General features: G+C 44.7%; 1 protein-coding gene across 1 annotated transcript in view; it reads left to right on the forward strand.

Annotated features, from left to right (window-relative positions):
• KCNIP3 (potassium voltage-gated channel interacting protein 3) overlaps positions 1 to 19,770 on the forward strand; it is a 465,763-nt gene that overhangs the window by 290,858 nt on the left and 155,135 nt on the right. Inside the window, exon 5 of the mRNA XM_029603301.1 lies at positions 894 to 1,001. Coding sequence (XP_029459161.1) covers positions 894 to 1,001 — 108 coding nt within the window. The remainder of the gene's footprint in view (positions 1 to 893; positions 1,002 to 19,770) is intronic.

Consider the following 19,770-nt stretch of genomic DNA (forward strand, 5'->3'; position numbering starts at 1 on the left):
GTTTCTGTTTAAATTTGTTTGGACAAGGTTCTCATTATTATCCAGTTAACTCATTATCCAGCTCAAATTTAGCTGGATTAGGTAGGGTCATCCTGGAGCGGAATTAAGTTAGCCAGATATCCTGAATATACTTCCAAAGTTAGCCGGATAAGTTTATGCGATTAACTTACCTCCTGAATATTTAAATATAGAACTATTTGATATTGTAATTTCTGTTTTATTCTTCTCTAAACCACTTTCAGTACCTGTTTGTTAAAGATGTCTAAACATTTTTATAAACTAAACTAAGCTATTCCCAGTGATCTAGTGCATGTTTCTTCTGCAGTGCAAAAACTGACATCTACTTCTCCAGCCTTCTCTCTCCATCTTCAAGCCTGGCTCTGCTCTACACTGCCCTTCTTGCATGACTGAGACACGTATAGTACACACACACACAGAGTCCCAGATCCCATTCTACTTAATAAATATAGGTATTACTGAGGCAAGCAAGCATATTTGTGCCTCCCCTCCATCCTTGCTTCTCTCTCCTTCTGCTCCCTCCTCTCTGATACCCAGTCCCTTTTTTAACTCTCCTCCCTCTCAACCTGGATGGTAGGAGTACAGTGGCACTCTGCCTGGCTTTTCATCCGCTGCCAGCCCACACTTTGCATCCTGGGCAGCTGCCCCTCTCAATCCACCCTTAGTTATGGCCCTAATGGAAAATATAGATTCATCAGCCTTTATCTGTAAAATGGTAAAACAGAAGTCCAGTTATCATTATCCTCTAAGTAACAGTGTCTCAAAATCTCATTCTCCCTCCCACTCTTCATCCCCTTTCTTCTTACCCTCTCATTGTTTTCATTTTTCTTGCTGTCTCCCTCACTTTCTTCCTGTACTCTTCTTCTCTTTGGCAGGATTTTGTAATAGGTCTCTCTGTTTTGCTGCGTGGAACAGTCCATGAAAAGCTAAACTGGGCTTTCAACCTGTATGATATTAACAAGGATGGTTACATCACTAAGGAGGTAAGTGGCAGCATGGCAAACCTTGTATTTCATTTTCTCTAAATGTTAGAAAACTATTAGGGGCTCCGGTTGATCATCACAGCGCATGTGTGCATGTAGTGACATTGTCCCAGAGCACCTGTGGGCAGGGCCACCTGCAGACATCAGAGAGGCAGAAGCAGTGGATCTGCACCACAGGCCAGAGAGGGAAGAGAAAAAATGAGCAGGCAATGGTGGCAGCGGCAGTAGGGCTGGTGGGGTTTCCCAGGCCCTACCAGCTGGTAAAAAAAAAAAAAAAAAGGTTAGCAGCTGCTGCATGGATGGTGGGGTATCCCGGCCTGCACTAGCCACAGAAAGTGGCCAGGGTACGAGGGGAGTTGAGGTGCGATGAGTGGTCTGAAGTGGGGGAAGGAGAAAAAGAATAGAACGGAGAAAGGGAGAGGCAAGGTCAGTAATGAGTATTAGAGTGGGAGGGAAGGGATGAGTGAGAGGAAAGAGGAGAGAAAAGAAAGGGAAGGAGAGGACTGGAGTGCTAAAGGATATGGGGGAGAGAGTGCAGACACATACCCACTCCCAAACACACAACTCCTTCCTCCCCTCCACACATCCCCAAATCTCACACACATCCCCCATCACCATCCCCCCACAGACATATCCTACCTGCACCCCTCTACACATTCCCCCACCCCCACAAACCCCATCACCACCATCTCTACACACTCCCAAACACCACCACCCTTTCCCCCCCCCCCACACACACACATCCCACACACCACCACCCCCCACATATACATGCACACATCCTCCATACACCATCACCTCCTGTACAAATGAATATATCCCACACACATTTCACACACACTACGCCAACCCCCCATGCACACACATCTCACACATATCGCCATCCCAGCTCCCCCCCCACACACACATCTCACATATACCACCATCCCCAAACCCCTTCCACAAGCATGTCTCACACATACCACCACCACTGCCACTACCACCCCCACACTCACATCTCAGACACACCACCAGCACACCTATCTCACAAACACACACACCAACCCCAGTCACAATTATCTCACACACAACCCCACATAACTACCACCCTCTAATAAAAATACGTATTAATAATTAAATAGTCAAATGGCAATAGGAATACAAATAGATGTAACAAAACAATAATACAGCAATAGTAGCAGCCCCATTCAGGTAATACAGTAGGGGGAGATTAGCACACAATAAACTCACTGGGTCACACTATAAATTAGAGACCCAGTGGTTTACAGGTTCATGGCCAACAGGGGACAGACAGTGCCACTGCACCCACTCTCTACCAACCTGGGGTACCCTTTGTTGTCCCTGGACTCCATCCACGTGATTTCCCAGACTCCACCGTTATAAACAAAAACGACCCACGCTCTGCAAATAAGAATAAATGTCTACTTAAAAATGCAGGTAGGCAAATATAATGTAAACACCGCAGGCTAACACAACAGGAATTTGTCTTTGAGTAATTTTGACAAAGTAAGTGAGATATTTATTTATTTATTTATTTATTTGTAAGGGGGTTGGAATGCAGGATATGGGTCACCTCTGATAAAGCAACAGAGGAACATCACAACCAACAGTCTGTTTTCAAAATTCCTTCTTATTTGGAAAACACTCTTCTGTTATAAACCTAGTACTAGCTGAAACTTTTATGTCAAGGGCTTTGTTTGTACTAGGACACAGACAACACACCTTTCTGGGTGGAAAGCCTAACCCAGCTGCTCCTACCACAGAATATCCTTGCTGGTATGTGTCCAGAAACTGCTGGGGCACTCAAACTTCCTTCTTCTCACTTTCACTTCTGATACCCTACACTTTAATCTTGGTGAGTTCAACAAAAATCCAAAAGAAAAAAAAAAAACAGTAAGTCTCACTGCAGCAAGTAATCAGACAGGAAAGGGTTAACAGCAGAGTCAGTTCTGTTAACTAAACTCCCAACAGACTGACCGATACAGAAAAGCATGGCTGCGGTTGCGCGGTTTTTAACCCGTTTTGGACGCATGTTTTGAGCGCATAAGACGGACGCGTGATTCAGTATCGGCTTTTACACGTTCTTAGCGCTTGCCGAAAAAGACGCATATCCATTACCGCCCGCCGCATGTATATGATATGTTAATGATCGGATTAGCTATTCCCCCCGATACAGTAACATGCGCCCAAATTATCACCTTTTTAACCAGCTTATTTACCACGTCTTTAACCTCAATATTTACCGCCTACCCTGTCCCTGGTGTTAGTGTGGTGTTCAGTCAGCTTCGTACTGGACAGCACCATGGACAACATGCATATATTGGCTCTGGCGATATTTTTCATTCGGTTGAGAAGCAGAATGAGAAATGCTCGAATGAGAAATGCTCGAAATGCTCGGCAGATTGGAGAGGCTGACAGGGAGCCCAGCAGCAAGGAGAACCCAGCCAACTGGAGAACCCAGCAGCAAGACCGGAGAACCCAGCAGCAAGACCGGAGGAGGTATGTATTCTGTTTGGGTTCAACTGTACCATCCATCTCTGGGCGTATCTGAGGCTCCGGACATGGACGCATCTATGGACGCCGGAGAGATGGGAGCCACGCCAGGCCTTCATCCGGCATCTGCTAGGTGTCCTGAGGCTCGGGGGGGGGGGGGGGGGGGAGGGACAGCGAACGCCTATACGGATGCCTATACGGACACCTATACAGAGCATTCCTCCTGCATCTAGAATTAGGCATCCCTGAGGCTGCTGATTGTAGTAAACACTTAAGAACGCATAGCTCATTTATGAATAGTAAAAGCTTAAGAATGCATAGCTCATTTAAGAATACAAACTTGAGAATCCACAGAGTTTATTTATTTATTTATTTATTTTTTGTTTTTATATACCGGAAGTTCCTGTATACAATACATATCACTCCGGTTCACATTTAACAGAGATAACTATCGCCGGGAAGGCGGTTTACAAGGAACATATCGTATATAATAAACGGATAATCTAAAATAAAGTACAATCAATTATGAAACAACTAAGATCAACTTAGAACACAACTTGGAACATATAACTGAAGTAATATAAGCAATATGGACATTACATTATTGTTGTAAGACAAGGGTGGTTGTTGTTCTTCTTGCTTTAGCTCTCTGGGAAAGCTTGACAGAAGAGCCAAGTCTTGAGTTTCACTTTAAAAGTAGTGTGGCATGGCTCAAGGCGGAGGTCCGGTGGTAGGGAGTTTCAGAGGGACGGGCCCGCTGTAGATAGAGCGCGTTTCCTCAGGGTAGATTTTGCAGGTTGGGTGATCATTCTGTTCTGGTATGTCCATCTGGTTGGTTTTTTAGAAGAGTGTAGTTGAAGCTGGAAGGTTAAGTTGAGGGGAGAGATGTTGTGTATGGCCTTATGAATCATCATGCAGGTTTTGAACTGAATCCTGTATTTGATGGGAAGCCAATGGAGATGCTGGAGGATCGGGGTGATATGGTCCCTTTTTTTGGCATTGGTAAGGATCCTTGCAGTGGCATTCAGTACCATCTGGAGTGGTTTGGTGGTGTATGCGGGAAGGCCCTGCAGGAGTGAATTGCAGTAATCTAATTTGGGGAGAATGATGGCTTGGAGTACTGTGCGGAAATCCCTGTAGAGTAGCAGGGGCTTTAGTTTCTTTAGCACTTGTAATTTAAAGTAGCATTCTTTTGTAGTGTTATTTATGAATTTATTGAGGCTGAGTCTGTTGTCTAGTAGTACTCCCAGATCTCTGACTTGAGGTGCGGTGGCATATCCTGAGGTGTCTGGAGAGTTGTTGGATGTTGGCGGGGCAGCTTGATCCGGTGCTATTATAAGGATTTCCGTTTTGTTGGTGTTTAGTATCAGGTTGAGGCTGGATAGAAGATCGGTGATGGATGAGAGGCATTTTTTCCAGAAGGCCATGGTTTTGTGTATGGTCTCAGTGATGGGGATGAGAATTTGTATGTCATCCGCGTATAAGAAATGGGTGAGCTTGAGGTTAGTAAGTAGCTGACAGAGTGGGAGAAGGTAAATGTTGAAGAGGGTGGGGGAGAGTGACGATCCTTGAGGTACCCCCATCTTGGCTTGGATGGGGTGAGATTCCTTGTTGTTTATCTTAACTTTGTATGTTCTGTTCTCTAGGAAGGACTTAAACCAGTTGAAAGCTGCTCCTGTGATGCCGATGTCTGTTAGTCGTTGTAGTAGGCTATGGTGGTTCACGGTGTCGAATGCTGAGGAAAGATCCAGAAGCGCGAGGAGACAAGGTTGGCCTTTTTCAAGATTGAAGATAATGGTGTCCGTTATTGTGGCTAATAAAGATTCGGTGCTCTTTTTCTTCCGGAATCCATATTGGTTAGTGGTGAGGATATTGTTGTCGTCAAGGAATTCAGAGAGTTGTCTGTTGACAATTTTCTCCATAATCTTAGCTAGCATAGGGAGGTTAGCTATAGGTCTGTAGTTAGCCGGATCTGTGGTGGGAAGGTTAGGTTTTTTGAGGAGAGGTTTGAGCGATGCTAACTTGAGCTGGTCAGGAACTTGGCCTTGGGCGAGGGAGCAGTTAATGATTTCAGCAACTGGCTTGGCAATGATGTCATGTATTGAATTCAGCAGGTTTGATGGTATATGGTCTAAGGGGTGAGAGGACGGTTTTATCTTCTTAAGGATATTCGCTATTTCTAAGGTGGACGTGGGTTCAAGAGTTTCGAGCGTTGCTGTGTATGTGTTGGGTTGAAGAGCGGTTGCTGTAGCTGATTGTGGTCTGTGGTTGCTTGCGTGGATTGTGTGGGGCGTTGGCCCTTTGAGAGGGGCTACGAGTGCGGTGATTTTGTTGTCGAAATAGTCGGCAAGTTCACTGGCTTTTTTTAGAGCTTGGTCATCTGGGATGTTTGGTCCGGGAGGTTTAGTGAGAGCAGAGACATAAGAGAATAGGGCTCTTGAATCAAATGAGAAGTGGTATATCTTTTTAGAGAAGAATTCTCTTTTTGTTTTGTTGATTTCGTTTCTGTAGGTGTTGAGGCATGATTTGTAGTTGAGGAGGGTTGTCGTAGACGGGCTTTTACGCCATTGGTTTTCCTTGTTTCTAAGCTCGTGTTTACGAGACTTCAGCTCTGTGGTAAACCAAGGTTTCCTGTTGTCTTTGTCCGGGTTGATAGACTTTGTTGTCATGGGACACACTTGATCTGCAACCTTGTTGGTGATGTTGATCCATGATGAGGTTGCTGAGTTGGCGTTGGTGAGGTCCAGATTCATTAGTTCTTTAGCTAGGTGTTTGCTTAGGTGATCTCCTGAGCACTGTTTCCTGACTGAGATGGTGATTGTTTGAGTTGTTTGGGGAAGAGGGTCACGGATCTTTAACATTGATGAGATGACTCGGTGGTCAGTCCAAGGAACCGCAAGGCAGGTAGGGGTGGAGTGGGATGAAAGACCTTCGTTTATAAAGATCAGGTCTAAAGTATGACCTGCTTTGTGGGTAGGTTCTGTCACAATTTGTTTGAAACCCATATGGTTGAGGGAGGAGAGAAGAGTTTTGCAGTTGGAGGACTGAGGTTGGTCGTCCACGTGGAGGTTGAAGTCTCCCATTAAGATGGCTGGTTTTCCTGAATTTAAGTGTTTTGCTGTTAGTTCTATAATAGGGGAAGGGTCTGAGTTGCAGATCCATGTATGTACTGTTAAATAATTTATATGTGCTGCTAGTAAAACTATGTACACCAGAGAATCCACAGTGTGACATATCCATGTATGTACTGGGAAACTTTTTCTATTAGCACCTGCTAGTAAATCTATGTGCACCCGAGAATCCACAGTGTTGCATATCTATGTTCTTATAAAAAAGGATTGGATAAGTTCTTGGAGGAGAAGTCCATTACCTGCTATTAAGTTCACTTAGAGAATAGCCACTGCCATTAGCAATGGTTACATGGAATAGACTTAGTTTTTGGGTACTTGCCAGGTTCCTATGACCTGGATTGGCCACTGTTGGAAACAGGATGCTGGGCTTGATGGACCCTTGGTCTGACCCAGTATGGCATGTTCTTATGTTCTTATCCATGTATGTGCTTGTTAAACAATTTATATGTGTTCTTCAATTAATTTGAATTTCTTGTGTTTGCCTCTGTTGTATTCCATGCAGGCAGAGCACCGTGCCATCAGCTGGCCAGGCCATCGGCAGGCCAGGACGTTTCATTCGCACCCGGACAACTCTGTTTGGCATGTGTGAGTGAGATGTTGCCCGAACCTACCGGCTGACTCACGGGCAATCTTGTTCCTCTATGAAGATCTGCGATGCGACCGTGACCCCCTGGCCAATCGCCACCATTCTGTGCCAGGGTTGACAAAACTTCTCGGTGCTTTAAATTTATTTGGTACCGGAAGTTTTCAAAACCCCGTGAGTGTCATTGCAGGTATGACACAGGCCTCCATTTCACGGCATCTGTCACAGGTGTTGAAGGCCATGATGAAGCAGATGAGGAAGTACATCGTCTTTCCTACGGATCCAGCGGAGCTGCAACAGATCCGCAGTGGGTTCATGGGTATTGCGGGGATGCCAAACGTGTTGGGTGCTATCGACAGCACTCATATTGCGTTTATCCCCAGGTCGGAGGAAGAGAGTGCGATCCGGAATCGCAAGCACTTCGATTCGATGAATGTGCAAGTCGTTTGTGATGCACACCTTCGGATTCTAAATGTTGTAGTGAAGTATCCTGGGAGCTGCCATGACACCTACATTCTCGCACATTCAGCTCTGGGGACCCAATTCCCAGAGGGAAAGTACGGTGAAGGTTGGCTACTTGGTAAGTGACAATGGCTACTGCCTGTGATTCTATCTGTCATGTGTTCAGGTCTGGGGATGTTCGGTATTCAATTATGTTTATGATGTTATGTTTATGATGTTAGGCACTGCGAAGTTGTTTTTGATGCATTCCGGATTATTGATCCTATAGGTGATGACGGCTATGGCTGAAAGCCCTGGTTGCTAACTCCACTCTAGTCCCCACACACAGCGGCCGAAAAACGCTACAATGAGGCTCATGGCAGCACCAGAAACGTGATTGAGCACACTTTTGGAGTTCTGAAGAGGCGTTTCCAATGTCTGGATTGCTCAGGGGGAGCCCTGCAGTACAGTGCAGAAAAGGTGGTGAGCATAATTGTTGCCTTCTGCATGCTACACAACATTTGTCAGAGATTTGGTGTGGATGCAGAGGTAGCCGAAAACTTGCCACCAGATCCGCCTGTGGAACCGGCAGCTGAAGCGGACAACACTTCACGGGGTCATGAAGTCCGACGAAGGATCATCGATAGTTTTCACTTGTAAGTTATGTCATACTTTCATTTTCCTAACTGCTCTTATTCTGTCTTATAGCACCACTCCTGTCTCCAGGGCCCCATACTGATGTGGTGCTTTCATTGTAGTTCATCGCTCTGATTAATTCTAGATATTAATCATTTCTCTGCCTGTACGGCCTATTTACTCTTGTCTTGTTTTTGTTTCAGAAGCTGAGATGCATCCATCTAACAATCCACCCCTCAGAACATTTCCAGGCAAGATGACCCCTCCATCAATCCCTTTACAATCACAAACATTTTCATTGTCTTCTGTTTTTTTATGGTATTTCTTGAAGGATAAAATGTAAAAACTTTGTCAACCCATTGTAACCTAATTTTCTTTCTTTCCTCTTGTATGATCATCTAGGCTTTTTCCAGCAAGCAAAATATTATTCATTGTCTTCTGTTTTTTATGGGATTTCTTGAAGTATAAAATCTAAAAACTTTGTCAACCCATTGTAACCTAAAATTCTTTCTTTCTTCTTGTATGAACATCTAGGCCTTTTTCCGCAACCAAAATATTATTTATTGGCTTTGGTTTTTTATGGTTGCATTTATATTCCTTGAAGTGTTAAATCGATATAAAGTTTATAAACATTTAACCGACATTTCTTTCTTTCCTTGCATGAATATCAAAGCTTTTCCCAGCAATAACTAATTAATTGTATTCTGTTTTTTAAGGTTCCATTTACATTTCGTGAAGTATAACATCAATAAAGTGTGTCTACCCATTGTATACAACATTCTTGTCTTTCCTTGTATTTTATACTCTTGCATGTGGCGCGCCCCTCCAGCGCCAAGGATTCCCCGCCCCCCCTGTCTCTACTGCCCCCATCTGTACCTTCATACCTGACATAGGGTATGGGGTGACATCGACATTGACGTTATCACCCCGGTCTCGTCACTGCCAAACTGCAATGATGATGATGCTCTTATCCCCCTGTACTGCATGGTCTCTTCCCTTGCCTTACCCATCCTATTCCCTATGTATAAATCTATAACTATTAAAAAAAATAGCTAATCTACTATGTTGTAATATTGTCAACTTTGATTACTTAACCTTTTTTTGGACATATTCAGTGCGGGATGTGACATTAAATGATACGTAGGTAAATTGCCAAACAGAACTTTTATTGAAAATTGTATGATTGGTTAATGGAACGATAAACTGAGGCAAGTTCTCGAATTGCGCCGATCAATTCCGCCATCGTTTCTCAATTCGCATTTGCTTGAGCAGCCATCCCAGCGTTGAGGTCGGATCGCATCAACCACACTTCCTGGAGGAGGAGTTCATTATGTTGATCGTGCTACAAGGTTATTCCACTCAAAAATTGCTCGCTCAGGCCATCATTTCCAAAAAGTGCCAGTTCTAGGTCCTGCGCTACTGACGCCGTTTCCAGTACTGGTGGAGCGTCAGCCTGTAGCTGAGATGGTTGCAAATCAAGAAATGTTTCCAGGGATGCTGAATACTCCTGTGCCAGGGGTACCGATGCTTCTGGTGGTTGGCTGATAGAAGACACATCAAACAGGTTCAGTGTAACCACTTCCTCTGTTGACATGTGTTGGCTGGGGCAGTCAGCGCTCGACATCAGGAACATGAAATCATCTGGTGTGGGAATGGATTCCTCGCTGCTAACATCACCATCGTCCACTCTATCTGTGGATAAAGATAGAGAAAGAGGTTGCAGTCATTCTATAAGCTAGGAAGAGTGCATCGGACTTTATAGCAGTTCTGTCGTCATACTCCAAACATTTGGCTCATGGAATCATGTGTTAAGTGTAGCCAAATTTTCAATCCGGAGGACAAAACAAAATAAAAAGATATATATATTTTTTTTTAATCTATATATATATATATATATATCTATAGTATTTTATATTTATTGATATTTATGAATTTAAGTAATCGAACAAGAATTCTTATAACAGGAAAAGCACAGAGAGATGTGCCATATTTTCAAAATTTTATCAGATAGTATTACCATAAGGAGAACGACGGTAGGGCAATCATCCCCACACATCTCAAAATAAGTGATGGGAGCAGTTTCTCTTCCACCACCATGTTACCTCCAATCCAGTGCCTTGATTTTGTCTTTTGGTCTTTGTGTGCCTGTGTGTGTGTCTCTATCAGACTAGACTGCCCCATAGCAGGAGCCAGTGAACCGCCTTTGAAGGAGGGATGGGAAAACTCCAGCCAGATAATGTAGCTAACTTGCAAGCTCTCCTCTATTTCTGCATCTCTATGATACCCCCCAAGGCTCTTTCTTCTCACCCCTCAGTCTCTCTCCTTCCCTGCAGGCAGCAGACCCAGTCCTGCTTCCCCCATGCAGCTGCTCTGAATTCTAGCATGAAGATACAGTATTATATTGTCAATACAAACTGAGGGGCCGATGCAAAAAAAAAAAAGGGGTAATTAAGGGTATGCAAACAAGGAGGTTGATGTACTACTGTGAATGGCCTCACAAATGCAATAATGGATAGAAAAATGGCAAATAGCGCGTGTAATCGCTTTTGCAAAATTTTTTAAAAAATTTATTTATTGCATTTTCACAAATTAACAAGAATAATAGCTTATAGAAAAAAATACAAGAGAGAATTTACAAGAAAAAAACCAAAACATACACTTGGTAATTATCTTATTCCAGAGACTTAACATATCTCTCTTGTAATATTAAGGAAAAGAGGGGAGTTCCAAAATATGGAATAACAGGAGCAAAATTGTATAATAGTAATAATATATGAAACGGAAAGGCTGCCACTATGCCATTTACCTTAATTACCGCAGGCGAGCTTATACATTTTAGACAGTACCAATCGAGGTACAAGAATCTAAATATATACATAGATGTTCCGGATCAAAATACATTCATTTAACATTTTGATGAATTAAGATACATTGACAAGGGAATCTAAAATTAAATTTAGCCCCTACCGCCAAAGCCTCTGCACGCATTTGAAGAAACTTTTTCCTACGTTCCTGAGTGAAGTGGGTATGTCTGGAAAAACCCAGACAGGATAGCCAAGAAATAAAGATTGCCTATGGCGGAAGAAAGACCTTAATATCAAATCTCTGTCCTGAGAAAAAACACATGAAAGAAAAAGAGTCCCTCGTTTAGTTATCGCAGTATCAGTTGAAGTTTCCAAAAGCTGTGTTAAATCAGGCTCTGCTTGATTTAACAGATCTGACATATCTGATCTTATGGATTTTGTCATATAGACTTTAGCAAATGTAGGCATAATTTCTTGAGGAATTTCTAGTATCTCAGTAAGATATTTCTTAATCAAGTCCGTATGTTAAAGCGGTTTAGAGGACTCTTAGGCCGGCCTGACGGAGAAGATGTATATAGTCTCCGGACTAGCGGAACAGGCCAGGAGGCAGATACTGGACGGATTGAAGAGAAGGATCTTCACCCTGGAAGCCCGCGCTTCCCCGGGAGGAGCTCGTAGGAGCCGGGCCGCTGGGACTTAGGCGAGAGGAGAATCCGATGAGAAGATCCAAGGTCTGGCACCGAAGGTGGACACGAACCAGGACTGGAACTGAAGCAGGCAACTGGAACAGGAACCGGGATCAAGGCTGGAACTGAAGCAGGCAACTGGAACAGGAACCAGGAACAAGGCTGGAACTGAAGCAGGCAACTGGAACGATTACAAGCAGGAACTCCAGAGGCACACTGTAACGATCAGCAAACTTGTTGCAAGGCAGTAAGCTGAGGCAGATGCCAGCCTTAAGTATTTGCTGGCATCTGACTTCAGAAAGGGAGGCAGGGCATCTGACATCAGAAAGGGAGGCGGGATGCCCAAGGCAGGAAAGGCCCTTTAACTCGCAGCCTTTCGCGCGCGCGCACGCACACCCAGGGAGGAGGGGCTTTAACTCCCGGCCTTTCGCGTGCGCGTGCACCCAGGGAGGAAGGGCTATATCAGCGAGGCGACAGTGTCTCCCTCGTGGAGACGCCGCCGAAGATGTATCCCGCCAGCTCGCCAGCGCCACGCGGCAGCCGCCCGGAATCGAGACCGGAACCCGGTGCCCAATGTGGCGCCCCCCGAACTGGAGCCCAACACAGAAGGTAAGGTCCCGGTCATGGCACTCGCGACCGGGGCTGCAACAGTGCCCCCCTTCTTACGCCCCCTCTTAGAAGGCCCAGGTTTACCGGGATGCTGGCGATGGAATTGGAGCAGTAGTTCCTTATCCAGAATGTTACGAGCTGGTACCCATGTGTTGTCCTCCGGGCCACAACCCTCCCAGGCAAGTAGATATTCCCATCGTCGTTGGTGGGAGGGCTAGCACGTTGGTCCCCGGCGTAGAGTTCTTCAAACTTGCCGAGGCCTCAAAGCCAGCAGAAGGATCTGGCATTAACACAGTCACTCTCTCGGCGTTAGCATTTTCCTCTGGAACTACCAATCTAGGACCAAACGGTCCACATGGTTGTGAGGAGAAATCCAAAATCGGTGGTATTGTAGGTAAAGGAGGAGTCAGCGGTATTCCGGGGCTAAGCGTGGTCTGAATGTCCGGCGACCGGTCCCTCCACTCCTCATGGGCCGCCACCAAAGACGCCTCCGAAGTAATCATGCTAGCGGCCCGGTGGAGAAACCCCTGTATAGTCAGTTGCAATGGGTCTGGGATAGGGGTAGTAGCATCCAATAATAACAGAAGCAAACCTTGCACATAAGCAAGTATCCGGGATCACTGGTGCAGGGAAAAAGGTATGATTCCATGAAAAATTATTAAAGCATTTTTATTTAGAAAGTTCAAAAGTCCTTACTGTGGCAACTCCATACAAAATAACAAACAAGAGTAACAGGTCCCCCGACACGGTCCGTGTTTCGCGGAAGCTGCATCGGGAGGGACCGGATGACACTCAAAATCTAGAAATACAACAAACATAATCAAACATGGAAGCACAAACAGGCTGCTACAAGAAATTAGTTTTACAGTGGATAAGGGCTTACCTTTAAACAGTCATCAGGAGCGCAAGCGCCCTCTGTAGTGGGGAGATATTTAAAGAGTAATTTGGCGCGAAAAGTCCATTCTCGCGAGACGCTGTGAGTGACAGCGAGACGCCGGGAATGACAGGCAAAACACCTGTAGCCTGATCGAACAATAACTCCAAAAATTTTACAATACTAAAAAGGAGAGGGCGCCCACCACTTATATTAAACCTCTAAACAACAGAGAACAGAGAAGCGCGATCTCCGAATGCAGTAAATTACCAACTGACACCTATAATCCTGAGAGTCCAATAATGCTCTAATAAAACTGATACCACTCAATGTCTTTGTTAAGACCGTGGGGGGAGACCGAATTAAGAGTGAAGATCCACCGCTGCTCTCTCCGACCAAGAATGCTTAGAAAATCTCCACCTCGTGGGGGCGGAGAGACCACCTCTAGTACCAGGAAGGAGAGGTCAGCGATGGAGTGTCCGACCTGGATCCAATGCGTGACCAACGGCTCATCCAATCTGGATGATCTAATATTCGAGCAGTGCTCGATAATGCGCGTTTTGATCATTCGTGAGGTCTTCCCCACGTATAGCAGAGAGCAGGGGCAAAAGATGACATAAACAACACCCTTTGTACAACAGTCAGATTGGTGGTATAATCTGAACTCACGTCCAGACCTCGGGTGTTTAAACATTGTGAAAGACTCAGTGTGTTTGCACATTGTACAACGACCACAAGGGTTATGACCACCATCAATATGTGAACGGGGTTGCTCAGATGGTAAAAGTGTGTGTACGAGACGATCTCTTAAATTAAACGCTCTCTTAAAAGTGAAACGTGGTGGACCATGCATCAGATCAGTGAGGGACAACGCGGACCAGTGACGTTTAATCATATTTACAACAGATCTTCCAACTATAGAGAAAGGGAGGATACAGTTATGAAAATTGTCATCAGATTGTGTGGTAACACCAAACAGCCAATCGCGGTGTGTGTACAGAGCTCGTTTAAAAGCTTTTTTCACAACCCGGGTGGGATATCCCCTCTCGATGAACCGAGTAACCATATTCTCAGATTGAGCAAGGAACTCCCTCCGTGAGGAGCACAGGCGGCGAAGCCTTAAAAATTGCCCCGTTGGAATATTATCTCGGAGTGCTCGCGGATGACAACTGTTATAAGCCAAAAGTGTATTGCGATCAGTAGTTTTGCGGAACAAAGTAGAATCAAACCGTTCCCCGTTCCAAGATATCATAATATCCAAAAAGGAAATCTGAGACGGATGAATACTATAATTAAATTGGATATTAGAATTAATCGAATTGACCCAATCTAAAAACATAAAAAATTGTACATCAGAACCCGTCCAGATGATAAAAACATCATCAATAAATCGAAGCCAGACATGGATGAAATGGAACCAGCTAGAAGTGTAAATGTGAGTAGTTTCATAGTCATCCATGTATAGGCAGGCCAAACTAGGAGCCATGGTGGCCCCCATGGCTGTTCCCTTAATTTGTTGATATATGATGTCTTGGAAACAGAAGAAATTATTGGTAAGTGCTATTTCTGCAAGGTGTACCAAAAAAGATGTAGTAACCCGATGTGGCAAACGTGTATCCAACACTTTCTCAATAACTGTTAAGGCCTCATTTTGAGGAATATTAGAGTAAAGAGAAACGACGTCTAATGTGATCAGAAAAATGGGCGAAGAAATCTCAATATTTGCTAACAGTGTCAAGAAATGAGCAGAGTCCCGGACATAAGACTTAATGCAAGGAACCAATGGTTTAAGAAAAATGTCCACAAATTGGGACAATGGTTCAAGCAGGGATCCAATGCCGGACACTATTGGGCGACCAGGCGGATGAGTCAAGGATTTATGTATCTTAGGAAGGATATAAAATATAGGCATTACCGGATGAGGAGAAATCAAAAATTTAGCTTCTTTATTTGTTATGATATGGGAATCCAAAGCGGATTGTACGACAGATTTTATATTCTCAAGTAGAGATGCCGTGGGGTCTGATGGAAGAGGGGTGTAAAAAGAGGTGTCCCCCAATTGTCTTAACACTTCTCTTTCATAGTCCGATCTATCTAGAATGACTATGCCACCTCCCTTGTCGGCTGGCTTAATGACAATAGTGGTATCATTTGACAGGGCTTTAACAGCAACAGCCTCACTCTTAGATAAATTATATCGTATGTATTGAGATTGTGAACAGATCTCAACAGCATCTTTACAAACAAGGCGCTCAAAAGCACCCAGGCTGACATCAATCCCAGGGGGAGTCCATTTGGATTTAGTATGTACCACTGAAGAATCATGTGGGGTTGGAGAGTCTTCGAAGAACAATTTTAGCTTAAGTGTTCTAAAAAAGCGATGTAAATAAACTTGAAGATCAAAGGAGTCCCCTTTCTGAGTAGGGACAAATGACAAGCCCCGGTGGAGGACGCATAGTTCAGATGCCGTGAGTTGGCGTGAAGAAAGGTTAAATACCGTTTCCTCCCTTATTGCCAGAGGTCCGCCTGGGTCCGGGTAGGACGGGGTGGCCGGTTCTGCGGGTTGTACTGCAAAGGGGGAGCAGCTCGTTGGCGAAGGTGTCGCGAGTCCGGTCGCGGCTGAGGCGGTTGCTGACCCGAGTCTAAAAAAGAGGCTGCAATTGAGGAGTACCGTAAGGCAGAGGAGACTGCCGGCAAGGGAGGGACTTCGCCTGATGTTGTATCCTGTACAGTAGGGGTACGTGCGGAACGTCCGGAGTCGGCTAGGGTAGCGGTGCCCCGGGCACGTCGAGCCTGACCCCGAGTACGAGGGACTCGGGACTCTTCTCCCGATGAATCTCCAGACGAGATGCTGTCCGCAAAGGTAACTTTCTTGGAGGATTTTTGAACCATCCATTTATATACGTACCCAGACTGATAGTCCGTTGCGTCCCTCTGAAATTTACTCAATTTGACAGCTTTAAGGTCAGATCTAAATTTCTGTAAATGCACTTGAAATTCTTCAAGCTGTTGTTCAAAAGTATCAGCCGGGCAGGACTGCTTTATGGAGTCTAGTTGTTGTGCAGTTTCAGCCTGAAGCTGCTCTTGCAAATCTTTGTTGGTCTCTATAATCAGTACCATAAGGTCCAAGGAACACTTGTTGAGAATCTGATTCCAACGATTGATGAAAGCTGTATTATCTGTGTGTAATCTCGGTTCCTTTTGCATACGAAGGCCCCTCGGTATCCGTCGGACCCGGCAGTACTCGATGAGTGTGGCTGAGTGTAGCTCCGATCTCGTAAGGCGTTTTTGAGTGTTTATCAGTTCAGACCACGAGATGGGAGGAGCAACGTCAGAGGACTCTTCAAAGAATAGAGTGTCAGTGAGTACCGCATTTATCGCATCCTCTGTATAACTAAAAGTGTAATCATCGGAGGCAGCCATTAAAGCTTCAGTCGTGCGGGAACATCCAATAATAACAGAAGCAAACCTTGCACATAAGCAAGTATCCGGGATCACTGGTGCAGGGAAAAAGGTATGATTCCATGAAAAATTATTAAAGCATTTTTATTTAGAAAGTTCAAAAGTCCTTACTGTGGCAACTCCATACAAAATAACAAACAAGAGTAACAGGTCCCCCGACACGGTCCGTGTTTCGCGGAAGCTGCATCGGGAGGGACCGGATGACACTCAAAATCTAGAAATACAACAAACATAATCAAACATGGAAGCACAAACAGGCTGCTACAAGAAATTAGTTTTACAGTGGATAAGGGCTTACCTTTAAACAGTCATCAGGAGCGCAAGCGCCCTCTGTAGTGGGGAGATATTTAAAGAGTAATTTGGCGCGAAAAGTCCATTCTCGCGAGAGTCCATTCTCGCGAGACCCCCACGGTCTTAACAAAGACATTGAGTGGTATCAGTTTTATTAGAGCATTATTGGACTCTCAGGATTATAGGTGTCAGTTGGTAATTTACTGCATTCGGAGATCGCGCTTCTCTGTTCTCTGTTGTTTAGAGGTTTAATATAAGTGGTGGGCGCCCTCTCCTTTTTAGTATTGTAAAATTTTTGGAGTTATTGTTCGATCAGGCTACAGGTGTTTTGCCTGTCATTCCCGGCGTCTCGCTGTCACTCACAGCGTCTCGCGAGAATGGACTTTTCGCGCCAAATTACTCTTTAAATATCTCCCCACTACAGAGGGCGCTTGCGCTCCTGATGACTGTTTAAAGGTAAGCCCTTATCCACTGTAAAACTAATTTCTTGTAGCAGCCTGTTTGTGCTTCCATGTTTGATTATGTTTGTTGTATTTCTAGATTTTGAGTGTCATCCGGTCCCTCCCGATGCAGCTTCCGCGAAACACGGACCGTGTCGGGGGACCTGTTACTCTTGTTTGTTATTTTGTATGGAGTTGCCACAGTAAGGACTTTTGAACTTTCTAAATAAAAATGCTTTAATAATTTTTCATGGAATCATACCTTTTTCCCTGCACCAGTGATCCCGGATAGGGGTAGTAGCCCCATTTCCCTGAACTTTGCCTTCCTCTTGGTATGTGGCATAGTGGAAAAATTTTGAAGAAATAAGGAGCTCCTCTGTCCCATGTCTTTCATCTGACAGCCATCTTGGAACTCCCTCCGCTTTTGCAAATTTTAATCATGCTATTTACCATTTTACTGTGCATAATTTTGTGAAGCGATTCACAAATATGCAAAATCTCCAATGAGCTGAAGAATCATGCAAATCCGCTGATTAGTAATTTTGACATAGTAAAATTACACAAAGAAAATCATACAAAGTGGTGATTTTCCGTGAAACCTACCTATACCTAAGGAGGTGTCGTTAAGTTATTTTGCGATTTCCCTTTGAATATTAGCTTGCAGGCCCTGTGGCAGTCTCAAAATTACACCCATGAATATTAGAGGTCACAGTATTTAAATACAAGTGGTGCTACTACTTGTTGTCCACTAGAGGTTCCCAGTCCCTACTAGGGATGTGAATCGTATTTCTGACGATTGAAAATATCGTACAATATTTTCAAAGGCGTCAGAAATCGGGGGCTCCCCGAAACCGATAGGAAAACCCCACAAAATTGTTCGTGGGGATCTCTTATCGTTTTGGGGGAGGGCGGGAAAAACGGCACACACAAACAAGCCCTAAACCCACCCGACCCTTTAAAACTGCTCCCTTAGGTTCTCCCACCCTCCTGACCCCCCAAAACATTTTAAAATTACCTGGTGGTCCAGTGGGGGTCCCGGGAGCGATCTCCTGCTCTCGGGCCGTCAGCTGCCACTAATAAAAATGGCGCCGATGGCCCTTTGCCCTTTCCATGTGACAGGGTATCCGTGCCATTGGCCAGCCCCCGTCACATGGTAAGAGCACTGGATGGCCCAAGATGGGGCCGGCCATCCATTACTCCTACCATGTGACAGGGGCCGGCCAATGGCATGGATACCCTGTCACATGATAAGGGCAAAGGGCCTTCGTGCGGTCCGAGCCGATAAAAAAAAAAAACCCACCCCAACCTTTTAAAACTGCTCCCTTAGGTTCCCCCCCCCCCCCCCAAAAAAAACATTTTAAAATTACCTGGTGGTCCAGTGGGGGTCCCAGGAGCGATCTCCCGCTCTTGGGCCGTCGGCTGCCACTAATAAATAACCGAGTCACATCTACTCATTCAAGACCTTTCATGATCTTAAAGACCTCTATCATATCCCCCCTCAGCTGTCTCTTCTCCAAGCTGAACAGCCCTAACCTCGTCAGCCTTTCCTCATAGGGGAGCTGTTCCAACTTCTTTATCATTTTGGTTGCCCTTCTCTGTACCTTCTCCATTGCAACTATATCTTTTTTGAGATGCGGCGACCAGAATTGTACACAGTATTCAAGGTGCGGTCTCACCATGGAGTGATACAGAGGCATTATGACATTTTCTGTTCTATTAACCATTCCCTTCCTAACAATTCTTAACATTCTATTTGCTTTTTTGACGACTGAGGGGGGATATGATAGAGGTGTTTAAAATCATGAGAGGTCTAGAACGGGTAAATGTGAATCGGTTATTTACTCTTTGGATAATAGAAAGATTAGGGGGCACTCCATGAAGTTAGCATGTGGCACATTTAAAACTAATCGGAGAAAGTTATTTTTCACTCAACGCACAATTAAACTCTGGAATTTGTTGCCAGAGGATGTGGTTAGTGCAGTTAGCTGTGTTTAAAAAAGGATTGGATAAGTTCTTGGAGGAGAAGTCCATTACCTGGTATTAATTAAGTTGACTTAGAAAATAGCCATTGCTATTACTAGCAACAGTAACATGGGATAGACTTAGTTTTTGGGAACTTGCCAGGTTCTTATGGCCTGGATTGGCCACTGTTGGAGACAGGATACTGGCTTGATGGACCCTTGGTCTGATCCAGTATGGCATGTTCTTATGTTCTTATACTCGCATATATGGGCCTTTTTACACAAGCAATCTAAGAATCTAACAATAGTAGAGAGATAGTGGATGTTCTGCAAAGGGCTCTGTTCAAACAAATGGTAA

This window comes from Rhinatrema bivittatum, chromosome 5 (assembly GCF_901001135.1).
Source record: "Rhinatrema bivittatum chromosome 5, aRhiBiv1.1, whole genome shotgun sequence".
NCBI classification, from domain to species: domain Eukaryota; kingdom Metazoa; phylum Chordata; class Amphibia; order Gymnophiona; family Rhinatrematidae; genus Rhinatrema; species Rhinatrema bivittatum.